This window comes from Glycine soja, chromosome 4 (genome assembly GCF_004193775.1).
Source record: "Glycine soja cultivar W05 chromosome 4, ASM419377v2, whole genome shotgun sequence".
NCBI lineage: Eukaryota > Viridiplantae > Streptophyta > Magnoliopsida > Fabales > Fabaceae > Glycine > Glycine soja.
In genome coordinates, this window is record NC_041005.1 from 1293770 (window position 1) to 1317515 (window position 23746).

Genomic DNA, 23746 nt, shown 5'->3' on the forward strand with positions numbered 1-23746 from the left:
TATGATATAGCTTATCTTTTTAATATGAATTGAATTAATTATGATACAAATTATCATAACGGTGAAGCATGTTATATTTTCTGTTAGTAATAGAATTAATTGTAATATAAATTACTTTTTAATTAATTTTTGAATTAATGATAACATGTTATCCTTTTTAATTACAATAAAAATAAGTATGATAGAAATTAGTATCATAATTATTTTATTATTATTATTAATAAAGTAAATTCACATAATTGTTAATTTGATTATTTATATAAATAGTAATTTCTATATAATTAATTAAATTTTAACTAAAAGCTATAACTTATATGATACTGGTTACTATTAAAAAGATAAATTGTATTTTTATTAATTTAAAAAATGATAATTTATATTACCATTATTCGATTGATTAGAAAAAATAACTAATATCTATTATTAATTATATTTTTTTTAGAAATGGAATAGAATAAAATATATTTCCTTTGTATGAAAATGATGTGAAAAATATACAATTAAAATATTTTTTTTAATAAAATATACACGGAAAACATAGACAATTTGTCTGGCGGAATTAATACACTCTTTTTTTTAGTACAATGGGCTGTGCGGTTTGGGCTAGGGAAAGCAGACGATTTTGTGTCACTTAAAATCGGGCTATTTACACCTTTTATTACTAAATCCTTCCAAACCTAATTCAACCAACTTTTTTATTTTATTTTTTATGAGTGATTCAATCATTCAACCAGTTTATTAAGTTGCAACTTGCAATGCACAAGAATTAAAATACAATTTAAACAAATTCATACAAACAATTTTTCTTCTTCGATGATGTCATCCATTAATATTTTACAAATTATCCAAAGTGTAATACCTCGCTAAGAGCCTATAAGATTATATGACTACCCGTACAAGATACATGAAAGCCATATTCAAAATGCTTTAGTTTGGTTGATGGTTGTGTAGCTAAGGCTAAATGCTTAAAAGATCCACCACATAAACCATCAAGAGCACGAATTTCACATGGTAGAGAGAGTATAAAGCTTGAAGTGGTGTGGCAATATAGACCCTTGTTTCATTCAAAGCTTGTAGATGGAAACGTTTCAAACTATAACTTTGTTAGAATTCATGCAATTCATTATAAAGACACATTAAACATGGAAACTCAACTTAATTAACTACTATGGTATTTCTCCTAAGAGTATATATTCAACTTAATTATTATAAAAACACGTTAACTTAATTTCAAGGATGGAACAACTAAGAAGAAGATTTACCTGAAACTTACTAATGAGACGTAAGTTTACATTCATAAAAATAGTTTATTCCTCCATAAATAATGATGGATAAACGACACTAAATCAAGATATGTGACAGTGGTCAAATTGAATGTGTCTTATGTGATCAGCTAATGCTGCCTTCGAGCTACCTGATTATAAGGCTGAAAAATTGTTAAAAATTACATGCAAAGAACTTATTTCTACACTGAAGGTATTAGAATCCTGATTATTTGATTCTTGAATACTCATGATGTGGTTTCATATATCTTAAAATCATATTTTACTTTTTTTGGTAAAGGATCCACCTACATATGAGTATCCTCTTCTGCTGAAATCACTGATTGGGAGGCAATTGCTATTTGCAGTAGATAGAGGTCCACGATCAAATGTTTTCAATAGTTAAATGTGCTTTACTGTCAGTGAAATATGCCATAAAAAAGAGATTTTGAGGATGTTATTAAATATGTATATATGTGTGTGTGATTAAATGAAATTATTAAAAAAAAAAGACTACACACGTGTTTTTAAATATTATCATAGTTAAATTGTGAAAAGAGAAAGTAATTAGATACTTGGATAATATTGAATTATTCTCTAATTAAACAATCGATTTATTGAGTTGTTTGTTGAATTGGCTAGACTGAGCCATTTTTCACTATATTATTATTTTTTGTCTAAAACTATAAATATCTTTTATGAATAATAATGTTATTTATATTGAAAGTATTTATAATAATATTATCTATTTTTAATAGGAGTAATTTTCTTATACACAATATTTGAAATGTTAAACTTTATTAAAAAAGAAATGATGCAAGTAGTAGCCCAACCACCGAATTCACAACACTGTTTTTTGTTTTCAACATAATACACGTATCTTCTGTGAAGAGAACTCTATTTGAATAAGGAAATTTATTCTTTTGTAGTATTTAACAAAATTACGTACTCATCACTCAATTTCAAATGAATTTTAAGTATAGAAAAAAAAAATTCAAATGAATTTTTTTAGACAACAAAAAAGATCGATCCTGGTGCTGTGCGTTCCGTGATTCATACACTAGTTGCCAACAAATTGTTGTATTCTTTTTATCAAGTAAATATTTTTAAAATCGATGGAAAGTGGAAACGGTGTTTTTAAACTTGTCTTTCATGACTATTAGGGGAAATTTTTTAAATAATAAAAGAATAGAAGTTAAATATAGTTAATAAAAAATGAGATAAAAATTAATAATATGAAAATAGTGAGAAGTTAATGTAAGTTAAAAAAAATAAAATAGTGTAAAAACTATGGATAAAAATACTGATACTTGTTGTGGCGTTATTAATTAAAAGTTAAAAAATAATAACTTTGGGCAACGGTTGGATGGTGATTGCGGAACAGGGAGGGCAGAAAAGTAAAAGCAGAAAGGAGGCGATGATGGCTGGGACCGTAACGTTTATAAATGCGCATTAGACCGATAGAGAAGGATTGAGAGCGACTCGCAGCAATCACGCACAGACATTAATGCAACGAAAGTGGAAATCGAATAATAATTCAAAATAAAAAGAAAGAAAGACAAGTCCAAGAATTGTAAATATATTTTATTTATTTTTATAAAAAAAACACAGTACACAGCTATCTCTACTAATGTGGACACAGTGAGTGACTTCCGCTAAACCAGTGTTTCAGAACTAACAGACAAAACACAACACAAATTCAGATTGTTTCCTACGCGTCTTAAATTTTATCTTCGAGGTTGCATTTGAACTTTGCGCAACCTCATTATTATTAAATTAAATTCATTGATCCCTCGCCTAGAGAGGGGAAATCCAGAAATACTCTGATTGACTTATATACGGATCTTATTTTTTTTTATTATTTAATTTAAACGAAATTTAGTTGTCTGTAGCGCCGATGAGTTGCTTTTCGTGCTTTGTTTCTCGCCGGAAAGATGTGAGAAGGGTTGAAATTGACAATGGCTCTCGATCTGCTACCGCTACTGCTACTTCTTCTTCTGGTTTGTTCCGAGCCTCCCATTTTTTTCTTCTTGTTTTTAATTTTCTGAAACGGCTTCTAACAATGCGTTTTGTTTTATTGCAGAGAGTGAAAGGAAGAGGGAATCCTCAGAGGGGAAGGGGAAGAAGAGTGTGAGTAGTAGCAGTAACAAAGGAAGTACGGCAGCGGCAAGTTTCGGTTTTCGCGAACTGGCAGAGGCAACGAGGGGTTTCAAGGAAGTGAACTTACTCGGGGAAGGTGGTTTTGGAAGGGTTTACAAGGGTCGTCTTGCAACGGGAGAGGTCAATTTCTATTTATTTATTCAGATCGTTCTCTCTCTCTCTCTCTCTCTGTTTTTTAAAAATGTGATTTGGATTTTTCTGATTTGTTGTTGTTGTTGTTGGTGATCATCACAGTATGTTGCCGTGAAACAATTGAGTCATGATGGTCGGCAAGGTTTTCAGGAGTTTGTGACGGAGGTTCTTATGTTGAGCCTGCTGCACAATTCTAATCTTGTCAAGTTAATTGGCTACTGCACTGATGGAGATCAAAGGCTTTTGGTTTATGAGTACATGCCCATGGGTTCACTTGAAGACCATCTATTTGGTAACCTTATCAAACCTTTAGTGTTCTGTAACTGTTCTTTCACCATTTATTAGTTGTTTTCTTGTTTTCATTCTTTCATTTGTATTTAACCTACATTACAACTTTGACCACAAGAAGTAATACAAACTTAACGCGTGTTTTCCATTGACGTACACATGTCCTTCTGCTGCATTACTAAGCTGCTTCACTGCTTTTTAATAATTTGACTCTAAAACGTCAACTTATGTGCGTTCAAAATGGCACACCAAACACACTGTTAAACTTTCTGCATAAGTTCTTCAATTTCTGGATATCCCAGTATTTGTTAATCTCGAGAGTCTATGCAATGCAACAGTGCACATTGCTCATCTTGTACTTACTGCTGATATTTTGTACCTATTAACCTGCGCATATTAAGTGCAGTATATCTATATAGAGTGAATAGCGTTTATACACTTTCTTCTTCAATGAAAGATTCTGTGACTGAATATAAACTGACTGGAGCTGGTTAATGGTTTAACTGTGTAATCAAAGTTGTGCCCATAAACTTAATTCACTACGGAGAGAAACATTTTCATTCCTTGCTTTCTATGTTTTGTCATAGACTACATCAGGACAGTGTCCCCGATTCATTAGTATGCATGCAAATATACGAAGGAGTATAGGCCTTATTATGAAAAAAAGGGTTTTTGCTCCCTCTAAATAAGGGTGAATTTTTGTTAGAAAAGCACATTCCTTGTTATTTGCTTTCTTCTTTTGGGATTTAAATACGTTGGGGCTCTAAGTAGCCTTTGAGTGTTGTTAAATAGCTGCTATAACGCTATTGTATTGCACAATTCCTTGGATCTGCAATTGCAACTCCGTCCACTACTGCAGCTGCTATGGGTGTTGTGGTTGTGGCACGTGTCCTACATTCTCTTGTCATCTTTGGTGAGTCACCAGCCAATTGAACCTATGTTGTCAATTGTGCTGCTATTGCAGCAAATAGGGTAGCAGTTGTGAATTTGGCCCGTTCGATGCAAAAGAGTGTTGCATTGCAGGTTTGGAGAAGCCGGAAAAGCGGTTGTGAATTACCCTCATTTTTTTTCCCATTTCCCCTCCTCTTTTTTTGGGTTTTTAAATTTTTTTGTCTTTCTGGCACCCGTTTTAGTTTAATTAGGTTGACCCTGGGACCTTTCATCTCCCATTTGAATGTGTTCACTCTTCAACAGTTAACAGCTCTTGTCTTCAATTAGAATTAGATTTTAATGTTAGTGACAATGACAATGGATTTTGATTATTAATTATGACTGTCTTTAATTTTGTGTATTTCTCTATTTTTGAGTATTTATGTGTATGATATAAATTATGTATATTGTTTTCTAGACTTCGCAATAGCGGCCATCTCGCTTTTTGCTATCCACTTTAGTGGTTTTGGGGTCCGCTACATGCCACTATTTGGGATTTGACTACTTAGAATTGAACTTCTGTGTTAATGTCAATTTCAATTTTATGCATTTTACTTTTATTAGCACACAGTTTGCCTTTTTTATATGTCAACTGCTATACAACTTCCACTATTTACCTAAGACCTTAGCCGCTATATGATATAGCGGATTATTGGGTTTCTTCCATTGTCTCGATCAGCATACCACATCTGGTTTTTCAGTGGGAGTGGTTTTGTGTGTGGGTTATTCTGTACTTTCCAAAAGAGGTCACAGCTGTTTTTGTGTAGGCCAAGATGTGGTAAATTTATGAAAATAAATATTTTGGCCTAAATGTAAAGTTATGAGAAGAACAATTTAGTTTTGAATAGGTTGCATTATTAGGAATTCCCCTTAAAATATATCCCTAAATTAGTTTCTCCTTTATGTGATTTTTACAGGACCATCTTTTAATGATTAAATATACCAATCATGTTATAACTTTATCTCTCATTTCAGATCCTCACCCAGACAAAGAACCACTAAGTTGGAGTACTCGAATGAAGATTGCTGTTGGAGCTGCTCGTGGCCTTGAATATCTCCATTGTAAAGCAGATCCACCTGTTATCTACAGGGACTTGAAATCTGCAAACATCTTGTTAGATAATGAATTCAACCCAAAACTGTCAGATTTTGGGCTTGCTAAACTTGGACCTGTTGGAGACAATACCCATGTTTCAACCAGAGTGATGGGAACATATGGTTACTGTGCGCCAGAGTATGCCATGAGCGGCAAATTAACTCTTAAATCTGATATATATAGCTTTGGTGTGGTTTTGTTGGAGTTGATCACTGGACGTAGGGCAATAGATACTAATAGAAGACCAGGAGAGCAAAACTTGGTTTCATGGGTAAATATTTAGTTTGTATCGTTTATTTAAAAAGAAATTCCCCTTAAGTTTAGTATGTTTGTCTTAGCTTTGCTTGTAAGTGATTCCTTTTAGTTTTTCATCTTTTCAGTAGCATATTGACATTTCTCATATTAAATTTCATGTTAGAAAGTGTGGAAAAACTAGAATCTAGAGCATGTCTCATCTCATTAATCATTATGAAAACTCTAACGTGTGATAATAAGGTGTTTCCTGCCTTCTTCATAAATTATAATAAATGCTTGGGATTCTTTGAGATGTCACATGTGTCTTAAGCTTTACTGATGACTTTATCTAAATGAATCATCTTCGCATATAAGATTACTTATGCTTAGTTTTTTTTTTTGTCCAGTCTCGTCAATTTTTCAGTGACCGGAAAAAGTTTGTACAAATGGTTGACCCTCTGTTACACGAAAACTTCCCCGTGCGCTGTTTGCATCAGGCAATGGCTATAACTGCTATGTGTATCCAGGAGCAACCGAAATTCCGTCCACTTATTGGTGATATTGTTGTTGCACTGGAATACCTAGCTTCTCATAGTAATCCCTGAAGTCCATAGACATGGTGGGCGCAGCTCACCACAACAGTCACCTTCAGAAATGGACAGGATTTAATATTCAAAGGTATCTGATTCTAGCTTGAGTTCCATTTTGTATGATTTTGGGTGCAGATTTCCTTACCGGTTTGGTCAGTGTAAGCTACCAACTTGGCTATTTAAAGTGTTATGTGTTATTGCTTTAATTAACTTATTGCCACAGCAGTAGTGAAGATAAACTTCTTGATATAGCAGTAGTAAACATGTGAATTGATTTAATTGCAATGGACATGAGTTTATGCTTGTTTAGGCTTTAAACTTCTACGAGGCACCTATAACACGTTTCTTGTGACTTGTTGATTTTGGTGTTTGGTTTTCCCGACATTGATTTTGCAACACCCCAGACTGGAGCTGGAGTGTTATTGAGTGACGGTAGCTCTGATATAAAATGAATGAAAGTTATGTTACATATATATATATATATAGCGGGGATAAATGCTTGAGATTGTGCTTATACGGTACTTTTTTGTTTACGCTCGGGTCTTGTTTTAAGGATAGATTAGTGGCAACATGGGTGTTAGCTTGTACCTATTTTCTGGTGATTCTTTGTTGGGCTTTAGAGCATTTTTGGACTATGATCCTGCATTCAGTGACACGGAACAGCGAGTTTCCTTGTCGTGTGAAACAAAGATGACAGAGTGGTGTATTTCCACAAGTGTAGCTTTTTGTTATAAAGTCCTGTTATTTAATATTTACACAACTCACTCATAAAAATTATAAAACACACCATTTTGGTACAGGCTTATAGAGAGGTTGTTGCAAAAATATAATGCTAAAACCAACAGCTTTCATAAAGTTGGGTTTTCTTGTGTAGGCAAGCAATTGTTACTCTTCAATGTGCAACAACATATAATTGCTGTATTCCCCAATTTCCTTGTCCTTTCTATTATCTTTCTCTCTCTCTTCATCAGTAAGTGGTAGGGATTATACTTGTAGTACGTAATGTAATTATGTGTTTTCTCTTCTTAAGCAGGGGTTTATTCATTAAGTCGTTAAGAGAGAGAGAAATTAAAAAGATAAAATGAATTGAGTCTTTACAAGCTAAAATTAATTTATACAGCTAATCTTAATAAAATCGCTCATCTATTTTCTCCAAAAGTTTAGGCTAAGTAGATTTAAACTTAGTCTTTATAGGTATTTATGAAAAAAAAATTAATTTATTAATTAAAATCCTTAACTCACTTGACAGCAAAACTCGTAGTTTCATATTAAATGTCTGTACCAATTAACAGGTTGGCTAATTTGCCACCATTTGTTCCTCATTGCCAAGTCTTCAGAACTTACATTTTCTTGAAGGTAAATAGTGAAATTCATTCGGGAAAGTCTGAAGTGTTAACAAATTAATCATTGAAAGATGAAAAAAATAAAATTTAGTCTATTAATAATATATAAAAAATGTGATAAATTAATCCTGAAGATAATCTAATAATAAATTTGTTCTTAAATATTATAATTTAATGTCAAATTAGTTTTTGAAAAATATAATTTATTATCAAATTAGTCTTAGAATATTATAATTTAACGATAAGATTAATTTATTATATTTTTTTTGTATATTCAGCAATTAAATTTATATTTCTCAATTTTTAAAAACCAATTTATGTGGCATTACACTTTTTGACTCAAATTTAATTATTTATCCTTAAATGTGAAACGGTCGTTACATGAGAGCTATTGAGGTCATCAGCATCTTCACATGGCTAACGTGAGCACAAGACCCGTCATCCATTTTTTAGTTGAATCACAAATAAACCCATCAACCCTGCCATACTAGGACTATCATATCATGGCTAAAACTTCCTGCACCTACATTCTTGTTTGCTGCACTCTATTACACTCCTAAAAGTTCAATTCAGAATGTAATTTACATTTTAGATTGAGCTTTCCGTAATGCAACACGATCCAGGAAGCAACAGTCTCATCATATGTCTGATCAGAAAATCTTTTAAAGCTGCGTCTACAACTTCACAAGGTGTAGTCCAAATCTGGTGACTGCAAATTTTTATTTTTAAAGGTGATATTTTTTAAAAAAAAAATTACTCGGAATATTAATTTGACGAAAAGAAATGAAAGAAACTAAAGTAACCTGAAGAATGACAATGGTTATGTTTGAATTATCTAAATAAGATCAAATAAACTTGATAGAGTTTATTGTAGTTTTAAAAAAAAAAATTGACTCAACTAGGTCTCTAAAATAAAGAAAATTACTAAACAATCATAAATAGACATTTTTATTTTTCATTCATTTTCCTTTTAGATCTTTAGATAATTAGTCTTTAAAAAAAGGTAAATCTATACCATTTCAGTCCTTAAAAGAGTTATTTGTGACCTAAATTGGTTTCTGAAAATATTAACTAAGATAGATGAAGGGTTAAGGTGCTTACATTTGTAATATTAAAGATTATTCAGCGACTTTTTTTCTTTAAAATTAAATTATGTCAGATAATTTATTTTGAGGAATGGATAAGTATATGCACTAAAGTAAATTAAAATGAAACAAATGAAATTTAAAATCAAGTTATTTTGGTCAACTTACTACAATCTGCTCTGAAGATTAGCGTTACGGTGACAAAGAACACGGGTGCTATATTTTCTCCTGCTTGGTGCGTAGATATTTTAGCATCAAGAAAGCATGCAACGACACGGAGAATCTTTGCCTGGCGTGTCTTTTGTTTCTTAGCAATAGCAGCACAATTCTCTTGACTATACTGGGTTTGATTATTTGAAAAATGAAAATAGTATAATTATTTTACAGTTTTCTTAGTCTAAAATTTTACTAAACTTACTACCAAGTCTCCCAGACTTTTCACTGATAGATTAGCAATTTCATTTAAATTGCCAATGTGAATCGAACTTCTTTTTTGAGATGTTAATTGTTAGATTTTGTTAGGGAAATTGGACTCATAATTTTTTTTAAACCATCCAATTAACTTTATAGTTCCTTGGAAATTAAATTCAACAAAAAAGAAAAAAGATATTGTGATCCAATTCCAAATGGACGAGTTAGTGTCAAATACTAATGTGACTGCACTGACTATTGAAAGCGGCCGACCAACTTAGAAGAAAAGTTATCTCCAAAGTGAGGGACAGATTCAATGATAACGCGTATTTGCGTTAAGTTCCGTGTCCTTCACATTTTGTTCTGTTTGTTTTCACCCAATTTCCACGTTTTTCTGCACTTAATAAAACTAATTTCAAAAGAAAATCAATGTAATTTTTCAAAAAAAAAAAAAAGTTTAGAATCTTATCCAAAACCCTGTCACTGAATCGATGTTGGCAGGTTAAATAAAATAATCATTGAGTTAATAAAACTAATTTCAAAAGAAAATCAATATGTAATTTTTCAAAAAAAAAAGAGTTTAGAATCTTATCCAAAACCCTGTCACTAAATGGATGTTGGCAGGTTAGATAAAATAATCATTGAGTTAATAAAACTAATTTTAAAAGAAAATCAATGTAATTTTATAAAAAAGAGTTTAGAATCTTTATAAACTTAATGATTATCTTATCTAACCCGCCAATATCGGTTTAGTGACAGAGTTTTGGATAGTTTACCCATGATACTAAGTTTAAATCTTGTTATTGTACATAAAAAATATAATCCTTTTATTTTAAAAGTTGCACTTAGTTTATCTTTGTCAAGATTCAATAATCATTAGTTCATTACGCTTAAGATAGGTGACCGAAATTATGTTTATTTCCCTTGAAGAAAGATTACAAGCACTTTCAAAATAAGAAAAGTTTGGTGCAGTTAAGTCAAATCTTAAAAGATATTAATGTAATTTTTCTTTTTTGTTAATTTTGCATGCTATAGCAGAGATTGAACTTGATCTTCAGCTTGAGTGAGTAATGTGACTCTTAAGTGTGTTACATACTTGGTGTCTCACCCCATAGTTGAGCTTAGCAATCACCTAAGGCTACTACTACTACTAAGATGCCCCCTTTTGGTAATCTCAGTGTAGCCCACACTCGAGGGATGGTAGGAGAGGAAGAGTTCTTACAACAAACGTAATTTTGATAACTTGGTCCAACGACCTAGAATTGAGGTTAAATGTCTTGACATTGGTTCTGCTCTTGCAAAGATAATGATGAAACAGAATTCAATTGAGTGAATAGGCAATTTAGTCCCTGAGATTGTAACCACTTTGTATATTAGTCCCTGACTTAAATTTTAATTCATAATAGTCCCTAACTTTACCTCCGTTATGCAAATAAGTCCCTGCTGTTAAAATCTAATTTCCTCCGTTAGTCAAATGTCTATTTGGCAAATGTAAGCATCCAATGTGGCAGGTTTGAGTCCAAGTCAGCAATATTATGTGGCAAGGCAAGGACTGAATTGAAAAATTAGGTTTAAAAGAAATCAAAAATGAAGTAAACCCATTTTCCCTTTCACTGTTGCTCTTCCCTCCCCTGCAGCTGCCAAACCCTTCTCAAATTTACTGGCAAGATCGCGAACCGACAGACGTTTCTGCTGGTCCAACAGCTGTGCAGTCTCTCGCGCAACAACCTCCTTCATAGATAGCACTTTTGGACTATCCTTTGTCTCCATGATCTGATTGTTAACTCCGATTTTGTAATTAGGAAACCGAAGAGAAGCAAATATTATATCAGCCGACACCGCCGGCACTGCATCTTTTTGCATAGTATCCCCAAAATCACGGGTCATCCTCGTCATTTTCACGAACTATAACCTCTGCCAATCACAATAAAAATGCAGTCTTTAGCAACAATAACTGAGCAGATTACATTCCACTTAAAGCCGTCCAATGAATCTTTAAAAACAAACTAAAAGAAAAAAAAAAAGCATTCACTCACAGATGTGCATAAACAGAACAAAAAAAAAAATACTCCAAAATCAGAAACTAATAAATTGAGATACCACCACTCCACTCTGTCCACTAACCTAGTTCAAATCAAAAGCAAAATCTGACAGCTTGTAACAATGAAACTAAACCCTAATCCTGCTTCTTATCACATTTTCTTTTCTTTCTTTTTTTTTTTTTCTGAGTTGGAGCAATAGGGAAAAGCAAGCTAACTAAAAAAAGACAAAAACAAAAACTTGAACTTACAGATCATGAAATGACAAAAAATGGGTATTTGAGGTTGGGATTCTTAGATCAGATGCAAAAGGGTTGCTGAAGTTTTGCTATCCACCAACAGGGTAACAATGAGAGAGAGAATATGGAAAGAAAGATGGTAGCTTTGCTTTTTGAAAGGAAAAAAGAGAATGGCGCCCGAGAGAGAGAGAGGGTGTGACCCCTCGAAAGGAAAAAAGAGAATGGCGCCCGAGAGGTTTGGCAGCTGCAGGGGAGGGAAGAGCAACAGTGAAAGGGAAAATGGGTTTACTTCATTTTTGATTTCTTTTAAACCTAATTTTTCAATTCAGTCCTTGTCTTGCCACATAATATTGCTGACTTGGACTCAAACCTGCCACATTGGATGCTTACATTTGCCAAATAGACATTTGACTAACGGAGGAAATTAAATTTTAACAGCAGAGACTTATTGGCATAACGGAGGTAAAGTTAGGGACTATTATGAATTAAAATTTAAGTCAGGGACTAATATGCAAAGTGGTTACAATCTCAGGGACTAAATTACCTATTCACTCGAATTCAATTGCATTAATTTATTGGTGTTAATTATAAAAATTTAAATTATAAATATCATTATTATATTATAATGTCCAAAATTTTGAGGATATCGTATAAGGTCTTCAGTATTTCTATGCTTGAGTTGGTCTATTTTTTTTATAAAAAAAAATCTCAGTTTTTAAAGTAACATTTTGGATCCAATATATCTACTTATTTTGAAGAATAAAAAACTTTGAGCTTATAAAATAGTTGTTTTAGTCTAACACGTCCGTATATTTGGATTGTTATATTATTAATTTTTTCACTATGTATACGATTATTAAATTTATATTTAAATTTTATAGTGTGTATATTTAAATAGTTGTTTTAGTCTAACACGTCCGTTTAATTATGGCCTTTTCAACTCGACATGTGTCGGTTAAATGGGCTAATATGTTGGTTTCTTATGTATTTTTTATAACCTACTTAACAAAACTTACACTTGTGTAGTTTAGTAAAAAAAAAAAAAGAAGAACTATTAAAGCACTTACACGAACAGTGTGACTCAAATTATGTTTATATGCGATTCTATAGTTGGTGAATGATGATACTATATTTTAATTTAGTATAAAATTATAGATTAAATAAGATGTAGTAAAATATTTTTTAGGTGACTTAAGACAAATTATATCATCATTTTGGAAAAATAATTTTTTTGTTTAGACAATTCACAATTAGGTTTTCAAATGGTTTAAAATGAGATAGATTTTACATGTTTAAAAATTAATTTTCTGTTTCTTTTTAAAAACCTTGTTAAATGCGGGTTGACCTATAAACCCATGGGCTATGTAAGACAGGTGTGCTGACTCACTAAAAATCAACTTGTTTAGAATGTAAGCTACTTAAGATGGACTTAGTGGATTTCATGGGTTGTGGGCTTTGCGGGTGAACTTACCTACATGTCCGGCTCCAGTCAATATACATAAAATACAAGAAAATTACATTATTTAAATGCTTTAAGAATCAAGAGAAGGTTGACTTAAAAAAATGTTAAGGCAAGTGTCTATCCTACATCCTACTTAGCAAGAACAATTCAACTTAAGTATAATGTCTGGGACTTGGTTAGTGGTGATAAAATGGGTTGGCTCGCCTCGCCCCGTCATCAACTTGTTAAAAAATGAATCAACCCATATTTTATATGAGTTTAAAGTGTCAATTCATCCCATTTTTATTGGAGTGGTATGTTGAGTCGTCAAAACTAAAATATTAAGAAAAAAATTATATAATATTTTAATTAATTTTATATTTTATAAATATTAAATATATTATCTTAAATTTTGAATAATAATTTATTTAAATAAAAAAATAAACTAATTTAAAATTAATAAATATAAATATCAAATACCAAAATAAATACTAAAATTATTTTTTAATAAAAAATGAGTTAATGAATTGGTCCTTCTCGTTTTTCTCTCAACCTTTTCTTTAAGAGGCCAAAACAGAGAGGGTTGAAGGGTCAAGAATCTCAACCCGACCCATAGAAAAAACTCATTTTACCACCCCTATATCAGATAAATAATGAACTGTCACGCACAACAATTTAATTGACTTGGCTTGGTAAAGTCTCATTTATTTCTTGTGGAAATATTAAAAGTGTATTTAGTAAATTAATTAAAAGGTAAAGTCTCACATTTATTAATATTATAATTAAGCTTATTTTTTTCCATGTTACGATCATACATTCACACACACCATATCTATATAATATGCTACTGTCATATTTTTTTATATAATAATTAATGGTAACACATCGAAAACAAATCAAAAGTATGCTGAACTTTCAGAATGAGAAGGTTCTTTTACTTCTTAACGAAGATTACACACTTGTAATCAAATTCTAACGTCAAATGTTTAAATTGTTTCAATTTGACACCCGAATCTTTTATGACGCATAAACCCAAAATCATAAGATTGTTTGTTTTAGGATTTTTACTTTTGTATTTTCAAGAATGTTGATGTAAGTATCACTTTCGTAAGAGTTTTAACGGTGAGATAGGTTATAAGAGAATTGAATAAGAGTTGGATGAAATATGAATTTGATATTGTTTTTTCTTTTTTATCTTGTGTTTCATTATCACCAAATAACAAAATTATATAGATACTATATTATATGTTTAGAATGCCCAAAATAATAATAAAATATTATAAAAATTATATTTAAATAACATGATTATTTCTTGACAAAATTATATATATATATATATATATATATATAATTTTTTAAATGAACTTTAATATGATTTTTGAATTTTTATAGTTCATTTTAAATTATGTGACCACAGGGTTGATTTAGTAATAAAAAAAAAAAGCCATGAACGATGGCAAATGCAATACGTGAATTTTCATGTGATGGTGACCCTAATAGTAGTGAGATTGAAATCTCATACTCCTTCATTGAAAACCAAGTTCGAGTTCTAATGCCTCTAGCTCTACCACCAACAGTATTTAGTTAATAAATTTAACATGCATGTCAACTTTTTATTAAATGACACTACTGTAAAAAGTTTTTACATTTGTCAATTTATAAACTATTTGCTCTGATATCCATCTAGCTCCATTATTAGTTATGATTAATTATTAAGTTTAATTTATTTTTTTGGAACGAAATTGTTTAAACAAATCTAGAATCCTCTAAAAAAATAGTATAAACATTTTTTTCTTTGGATTGCTCATACATATCTATTTTGTATATATTAATATAAAAACTATTTTTTTTTTCGTGTAAAAGCCTTGGTCCTAAATAGTGCACCTTCTCGAACGAATATACACATTGGAACTGACCAGAACGATCGGTGGATCCCATTCAACACTCGTGATATATATTTGTTTTTCTTTTTTCCACCAATTCATGCATTTACCCAGAAAACATAGTAGTCTCCGAGTATTTTCTATTAGTCTTCGAGTTATATAACCGCATTATTTATTCAAAAGAGAACGTGAGGAATTGTCTTTAAAACATTTGTTAGAAAAATAATAAGAAATTTATGTAAATGCTTTTGAGACATCCTCATAAAAAAATAATATAGTTTATCTTAATTCTTAAGAGATTTTTTATTTATCTTGAATTAATATCTTTAAAATATACTTCCTTATTCAGACGTTTTATCAAAGATCTAAATGGACTTGGACTTAAAAAAGTGACGTAAAAGGGGCACCCACCGACCCCTCCCAATGAATGCATCATTTTCTATTTTACGGGCCCAATGTTCATTGCATGTCTTGGCTAATAGTTTCTTACATTGACTTTCTTCTTCTATTTTTTTAGACCAACTTTCTTCTTTTTCTAAGTTCTAACGATTTGTGAAAATGAAAAAAACTGCCATCTGCAGCTTCATTAGCGCAACTAGTTGATCGTAACGAGACATGATGATAACGAAATCAGAGGACATTTTCAGACTAAAATTCTCCTCTTAGGTACACGAACATGTCCGAGATTTGTTGTGTATAGGCAAAATAGCAAAATCAACCACTGCTCCACGTTTAGCACATACTTTCTCCCATCTGAAATATAAATAAATTTTAAATTAGTTATACGTTATTTAATGAGATTTTATCTAAAATATTTTTATTTAATAAGATGAAAAACTTTTTTTTACTTCATATTAAGTTCCCATAAAAAATAATTTAGAAACACTTTTTAGTTGAAAATAATATAATTTAATAAAATTAACTAATTTTTTAATAAGTTTAAAATATATTTTTTTACTTATAATTAAAACAGAAGCGAGTGCTCGTAAACAAAGTTCGTTTTCCCTCTAAGAGATTTGTTATTATTTAATACAGAAATACTATGAAAATAAAATGTAGTATAATAACGATACTTATTAAACTACTCCCTTCATTTCTCTTGTGATTGATGTTTTAATAACTTTTTGTTTCATTTTAATTGTAATTTTACAAAAAATCAGTGAATAATTAAATATATTTTTTGAATTCATGCTGTATTTATTGAACAGTGTGAGAGAAATTAATTAGCATGAAATATAAATAGAATAATAAAAACATTGAACAGTTTTATAAAAATTAAAATATTAATTATATTCTTTATTCTTGCATCACAATCTTAAAACGAAATAATCATGGACGAGTAAATAATATATTGTAAATTAAAAAAAAAAGGTGAAACCGAAAAACAAACGAATATTAACAGAGTGATAATGGTCAATTGTAAAATAAAAAAAATGTCATAATGGTTAAAATTCGAAATCATGTCGCACGTACAGCTATTACATTTTGTTCTTATGTGATGTAACACGTTATATAGTACTACTTTCTTTGCTAAGAGGACAATTAAGCTACCCAAAGGCCTGAAGAAATTAATGAACGTTATGACTTCTGACCTGGTTTCGTCATACTAAAATATACTATATGAGTTATAAATTGTAATACACTAATTCCGTAAAAAAAATATTTAATTACGAGTTGTAATATAGGAGTAATTGGTAATTGCTGGCTTCATTATAATTTTTTTTTACACCAATAATGATTCAAAATTAAACTCATAATTATATTTAAATACTCGTGTGTATATGTATTGATATATAATTATTTTACCTCATAACGTGTAACGTAGCCAAGTCCAGCCTTGGCTGAATGCATGGTTTAAGAGGTCAAGGATCTATTCCCTCTCGCATGTGAGGTATAAGGTATACCATCAAGATCCAAGTCAATACTCCTTTAAAAAGGGACAAGTACAAATATTGGCTAATCATTATTACATATCTTTAGCAATATTTTTTATTTAAAACTTAATAAAAAAAATTTTTGAAAACTTTTGACAATATTATGAAAATATTGTCAAATTATAAATAAATATTACTAATATATTTTTATAATATTTCATCAAATGTTATGTATAATTTTTGTTGTTAAAGTCTTTAAGCTTTAATCATATAGATTATACACAAAATTTGATAAAATATCATAAAAATATATTATTAATATTTATTCATAATTTGACAATGTTTTTTTAATGTTATAAAAAACTTTTAACCACATTTTTATTAAGTGTTAAAAAAAAATTTTAACAGTGAATAAAAAATAAACACCAAACTTGGTGCTTAAGGTATTACATCCATGAGTACAGTTCATAATATTGCATTCAGACATAGTATAGGTTCCACTTTTCACTCATAGAATGAGGGTTTGAATCTAATCATTTTAGCTCTGCACCATTCCCTCTCGCATGTTGAGAGCTAGGTTCAACGAACTATTAATTAATTGTTAGATGTCTGCTATAGTATACTAGTACGATATAACCAATACAATTTTAAAATTAAAATATGTAGACGGAAAATATCACCAATACAATTTTTAGCTTCCACATAGCAGGTTTTGATTTTATTTCCGTTTCTTTAAATTAGATGAGCAAGAGAAACTTGAAACTTAAAAACTTAATAAAAAAAAAACCTTGAAACATGAAAGATGCCCAAAAAAAATGTTGAAAGAAATTGTGCAGAAAAGGTTTTAAAAAGCAAGAGTGCTACTTATTTATTTTAGCTAATATATATGTGACCAATATACAAAAGTTATATTTATGTGATCGCCATATATACGTTATTGGTTTCGTTTACAAAGTAGAAGTGTTTGTTGATTTGGTCCATGTCCAAGAATGAGGCTACATAATAATTAGCTAGAGATTACGAATTGTTTGTAGAATTTGTCTTCGCACGGAGTTCGCGCGTTCCTATTGTCCGCGACTACTCAAGACATCAACGTGTGAATGTTCAGTGTTAATTAACGTTGACCTTGATGGATAGCGTAGTCCACTTTGCTTTGCAAAATCTTCTTGGAGGAGGGCCATGTCTGATTCTGATATCTTAGCCCCAGAGGCTCTATACCGTGAGGTTTAATTTGGAAAAATGGGGACTCAAATGTTTCATCACATTTCACAAATCTGAATTTCAACCAAATTGCCACAAGAATTTCCAAGGCACACGTAGAAAAACAAAGAGTTAACCAGTCCACAAACTAAGTGTGGGACTAGCTAGCTAGGAATAATTTCCGATCCGTATAAACTATTTTAATTACAAGCAAGTCAATACTCGAGAGGCAACAACACGCATACAAAGAAAAAGTCGAGAATTAATTACTTATTCTTCCTTTTAATTGCCTAATTAAATCTCTCTGCCACGGCTCTTTCTTTTCAATTTCTCCTCTCTTTCGTGGAACCCCCTCACCCATATATTATATCATAACACACAATTTGTCAACTTCATTTTTCAATCACATAGACTTGTTCCGTTGCTGCCATAGTTTTAGTATCATCACTTTATCATACTCATGGGAAACTGTTTCAGAAAGACAGCAGCTGATGACAACAAGATTCACAAGAATGAGTATAAGACTCCCACCACCAATAATCCACGCCCTTCTCCCCCAGGTGCATACATGATTATGATTGGATATATACAATTAAATGTGTTTGCATCATTTACATAAAATAAATCAACCCTTTAATTTTTTTTCCTTGCTAGCTGCATAGTTTCATGTTCTTTTAGTATGAATTAATGTTCAATCCATATATATGGGAAATGAAATCATTAATAGATTGATTAAAATGCAGAGAGATTGGTGAAGGAAACAGTGGAAGAAAGAGGTGAGCGTCCACAAAACAACAGCGTTCCAAAGCTTATAAAGTACACGTTGGATGAGTTGAGAAGTGCGACCAGAAACTTCAGACCAGACACGGTCCTAGGCGAGGGTGGTTTTGGACGTGTTTTCAAAGGGTGGATTGATAAGAACACCTTCAAGCCCTCAAGAGTTGGTGTTGGAATCCCCGTGGCTGTGAAGAAGTCTAACCCCGATAGCCTCCAGGGTCTAGAAGAATGGCAGGTATGTATGTTCCTTTTTTATTCCTCAATATTCCCATCGTAGTGATTCAATTTCGTTACCTTCAATGTATTTGTGTTTGTCAGTGCGCGCCAGAAGGATAAAGTCTTTACTATTCATGATTGTGGCGTACACTAAGCTAATCTTTATGCCTTTTTAACTAATTTCAATTTCCATTCCATATATAGTTTTCATCTAATTAAGCCATCCTATTAACAATGATCAGAAGATTCCTTGCTGAATGCTGAGTTTAGGATATAAAATAATACATAACCTATCAAACGGCGCCGATTACTAAATTTTTTAGTGTCTCCACTTAATTCCAAAAGTTCATATTGGACAAAAATCGCCGGTTTCCCTTACTTTCCTTGATCATTATTAGTATTACATTTGTCACATTGGTACGTGTGTGGATAAACACCTTAGCATCCAAATCTCATCCTTCTCATCGTAGATAAAAAAAAAATGTTAAACAATGATATAGCAAAAATTAACAGACAATTTTGGGAGCAATTTTCATGTGAGCAAAATCCATGTATGAATACCAACAAAGTTGAGTCTAATGAAAAAAGGTTAATTCATCCTAATGTAGCGAACTAATGTTTCAATTTTTACTTGAAGAGGTATCGATCCACGTGTATTATTTGATTGTGTTTTAAATAAGATTGTATCCAAAGTAAATTATACTTAAAAACAAAAGAAAAATCCTAAAGACATAGTTAATAAAAAACATGTCTTAAATAATTATAAAGTTTACGTCAAAATTTATCCTGAAGTTGTTTGGACTCTAGCTAACTCTCTTTATTGATTGTGATTTCAAATACTATAATCTCCCATTGCAAGAATTGTTCCATGTGTAATTGCTTGGAGTAACGGTATGAATGCATATTTGTTTAATGTATAAAAGTAATATATTGTAAGTGTCGGTGTCAAGTATGACGAGTCATATAATATTAGGGGGGGAAGTCTAGATTTTGTTGCTTGGGTTGCTCTATTTTACTCACACATGGTAATCAGCGTTTAATAATTAAGAAAACAAAGTAGAAAGTTTTCTTTAAAAAATATCACTTATGCATTTTTGCCGTAATTTTTAATACATTTCTAATGTAATTTTTTTTAATCTTATTAACAAGTATCCTAAGAGCATTGTTTAAAGAATTAATAAGAAAAAAAATAATGTGAATATTATAAAAAAACACAAAAATTATGAATAGTTTTTTCTCTCAATAAAAATATTTATATTTAAGTTCTTTAACTAATACACTAATTCACCAAGAATACTGATTAATATTTATATTTTTTCTATTATTAATTCTTTAATTAGTGTTGTAAAAACACTTAACGATATTATCATATTTATGTTAATTTGTGTACATGCAAGTTTGTACATGCACACGTGAGAACCTGTGCATGGAGTCTTTTGATATATTACTTGAATTAAAAGTTTAATATAGTACATTATAAAAATTTATGAAATAAGAATTCTTTTATTATGATAAATGAGACACTATAAATTTAAGTCATACAACATATGAATGATAAAGATTAAAAGTAAATTAAAGCTCACATAATCAGTGCAGTAAAAAAATGTTAGTTTGAATGAACATTAGTTTTATAATGTAACAATGATATTTATATACTTATATGTTGTAATATTTGGTGCAGAGTGAAGTGCAACTTTTGGGGAAATTCTCTCATCCAAACCTGGTTAAACTAATTGGCTATTGCTGGGAGGAAAGTCAATTCCTGCTCGTATACGAATACATGCAAAAGGGCAGCCTCGAAAGCCACCTCTTTAGAAGTAGGAAATTCAGCAACAGACATGCATATTTTGTGGTAAAAAAACTGATATAAGGATTTTTGTTTAATTAAATCATTGATGGTGTTGCATTACACTTGCAGGAGGCCCAAAACCACTTTCATGGGATATAAGACTCAAGATAGCCATAGGAGCTGCCAGAGGTCTAGCTTTCTTGCATACATCGGAAAAGTCTGTCATCTATAGAGACTTCAAGTCTTCCAACATTTTGCTTGATGGGGTATGTATTAATTTCTTTGTACATGTGATGATCAAATTTTCGAAGATGTTGTTGAGATAGTAATATATACTTGATTTTTTTATTATTTATGTGTGTATTGAGGAGCCACTTGGAAAAATCATCATCCATCATTAATTGGGTCGCAATGTTTTGTTGCTTACTATTTATTAGGATTTTAATGCAAAACTATCGGACTTTGGATTGGCAAAGTTTGGCCCTGTCAACGGAAAATCCCACGTAACCACGCGGATCATGGGCACGTATGGTTACGCGGCCCCTGAATACATGGCCACAGGTATCATGCCATTTGTTTCCTCTCTTTATTTTCACAACATGCTAATGTGTGTTTGTCATTGTGTTCGCCAGTGTCTGTATGTGCATTCATTTTTGTTTGTGTGTGCACCCTTGCGAGCATGTGTATGCATACGTGCCAGTATTTATGTGTGAGTCTTTTGATATATTGTAAGAGTTAAATGTTTAATATAATGCATCATAAAGATGTACCTATTAAGAATTCTTTTTATTATGAGGAATGAGACACGGTTTACATTATAAAGATGAAAAGTTAATAAGGGTCACATAATTAGTTAAAAAAATTACTTACATTTTTTTTAATCGTGATCATTTATATATTATTTAACAATTTATATTTGTAGTTTTCATTTTTTTTAATAAGATTTTTTTTCATTTGATATGCTCTCGTGTGTTGTGAGTCATAATTATAATTAAAGAATACTAACTTTATGTTGTTATAAAAATTAGTGTTTAAGTTCGTATGTAATTTTGAAATTTTTAGTTATTGTTCTTATTTGTTTTATTACTTTTATCAATGATAACTGACTTTAAATAGACCGATTAAATAAGTGGACGTGATGATTAGGAGTTGAGATTTTAAAAGTTTAAATTAATTTTTAGTTTTTTTTAATTTATTTTTTATATTTAATTTGATACTTTATTTTTTTTTCAATCTACTTCTTCCACCTAAATAGTAAAAAATATATTTTATATGGATTTAAAACTGTCATTAAGTAATTTTAAAATATCATAAAATGTACATTTTTTAAAAAAATAAATTAATTTTAGAAATTAGAAAAATAAATTGAAAAAGAAATAAATAAAAAACTAAATTAAATTAGTTTTAAAAATTAGAGGATCAAATTGAAAAAAAAATTAAAAGATGAAAAACTTAAATAATAAATTAGATGACTAAAAGGTTAATTTAACCATTTTAAAACTAATGTTCTAAAATCATAAAAAAGCTTGACTGTGTGTTATGATGAAAAATTTATACATCCAAAATTGACAGGCCATCTGTATATTAAAAGCGATGTATATGGATTTGGCGTTGTTCTGCTAGAAATGCTAACAGGTAGAGCAGCTCTAGACACAAATCAGCCAACGGGTATGCAGAATTTGGTAGAGTGCACTATGTCATCTCTACATGCCAAAAAGAGACTGAAAGAGGTAATGGATCCAAACATGGAGGAACAATATTCATTAAGGGCAGCATTTCAAATAGCGCAACTTATTTTGAAATGTTTAGAATCTAAGCCAAAGAAACGACCGTCTATGGAGGAGGTTTTGGAAACCTTAGAAAAAGTTGAAGCCATAAAATACAAACCCAAAGTGAAGAAAAGAAGTGCGGTTCGTTAGATAAGCATCCCCCAAATAACCAGGGTTGGTCACCACTTATTCATTACAACAACGTTTATCCCAAACCACTAACTCATTCTCCTCCATAGTAGTTCACCATGCATCTACCATTTATTTTTCAAGCAGTTACATGGTTAGTAAATTTCGTAAGGACTAGATAAGTTTTTTGTCCAGTACAATTTTAAATTTTGGATTTTATTTATTTATTTTTATCTATTTTAAATCCTTTATTTATTTTATCGTTCATGATTAGTAGTTGGGTGAGACAAAAGTTGAGTAGCAAAAGGATAAAAATTAAACCCAAGACTGATTAATTATGAGCAATAGAAATAAATAATAGATTAAAAATAAATAAAAATATAGAAATTAAAATCCAAAATTTAAAATTATACATTTACTAAAAACTTATTTAACCCATTTGGTAAATATTCCTTCTATTATGCTTTTTGTGCATATCTGTACTTTTTTTAGTTGTAAACTTTAGAATGCATGTTCAAATTTATAGCATACTCAGTCATGTTTTATGCAAATTATGAAATTTATATTTTGTTGATAGATGAAATCTCAAAGAATAATGATAATGATACATGGAAGAGACAAACATCTATTTGATTTTTTTTTCTCAAAGTGTCAATAGTAGTTTAATAAAAGAGTATTGTCGTTATTATAGGTAAAGATATAGATATTATATATGTGCGTGTATGTAATTTCATTAATATATGATATAATTTATTTGACTACATTTACGTACAGATAAAATATACCGTACATGTATGAACTTTTTTCTGTAGAAACGTGTTAATTATTTGGCTTATATAACAAATTACATAAGGCAATG

General features: G+C 30.5%; 1 protein-coding gene and 1 pseudogene across 3 annotated transcripts; both read left to right on the forward strand.

Moving 5' to 3' along the window:
* The first annotated feature begins 2900 nt into the window (after positions 1 to 2900).
* LOC114408505 lies at positions 2901 to 7052 on the forward strand (annotated as a pseudogene). Its single transcript, XR_003665898.1, has 5 exons — positions 2901 to 3262; positions 3346 to 3542; positions 3657 to 3846; positions 5748 to 6139; positions 6510 to 7052. The product of XR_003665898.1 is annotated as a probable serine/threonine-protein kinase PBL21 (transcript).
* An 11331-nt stretch (positions 7053 to 18383) lies between these two features.
* Positions 18384 to 23463, forward strand: LOC114408506 (probable serine/threonine-protein kinase PIX13). Of its 2 annotated transcripts, none has more exons than XM_028371572.1 (6): positions 18384 to 18767; positions 18951 to 19219; positions 20882 to 21017; positions 21119 to 21255; positions 21427 to 21550; positions 22613 to 23463. In XM_028371572.1, the coding sequence occupies exons 1-6, from the start codon at positions 18668 to 18670 to the stop codon at positions 22906 to 22908; spliced, it is 1062 nt and encodes a 353-aa protein (XP_028227373.1). In that variant the 5' UTR covers positions 18384 to 18667; the 3' UTR covers positions 22909 to 23463. The 2 variants fall into 2 exon arrangements, with proteins under 2 accessions (XP_028227373.1, XP_028227371.1); XM_028371570.1 differs by having other exon boundaries at positions 18388 to 18767; positions 22562 to 23463.
* The last annotated feature ends 283 nt before the right edge of the window (positions 23464 to 23746 follow it).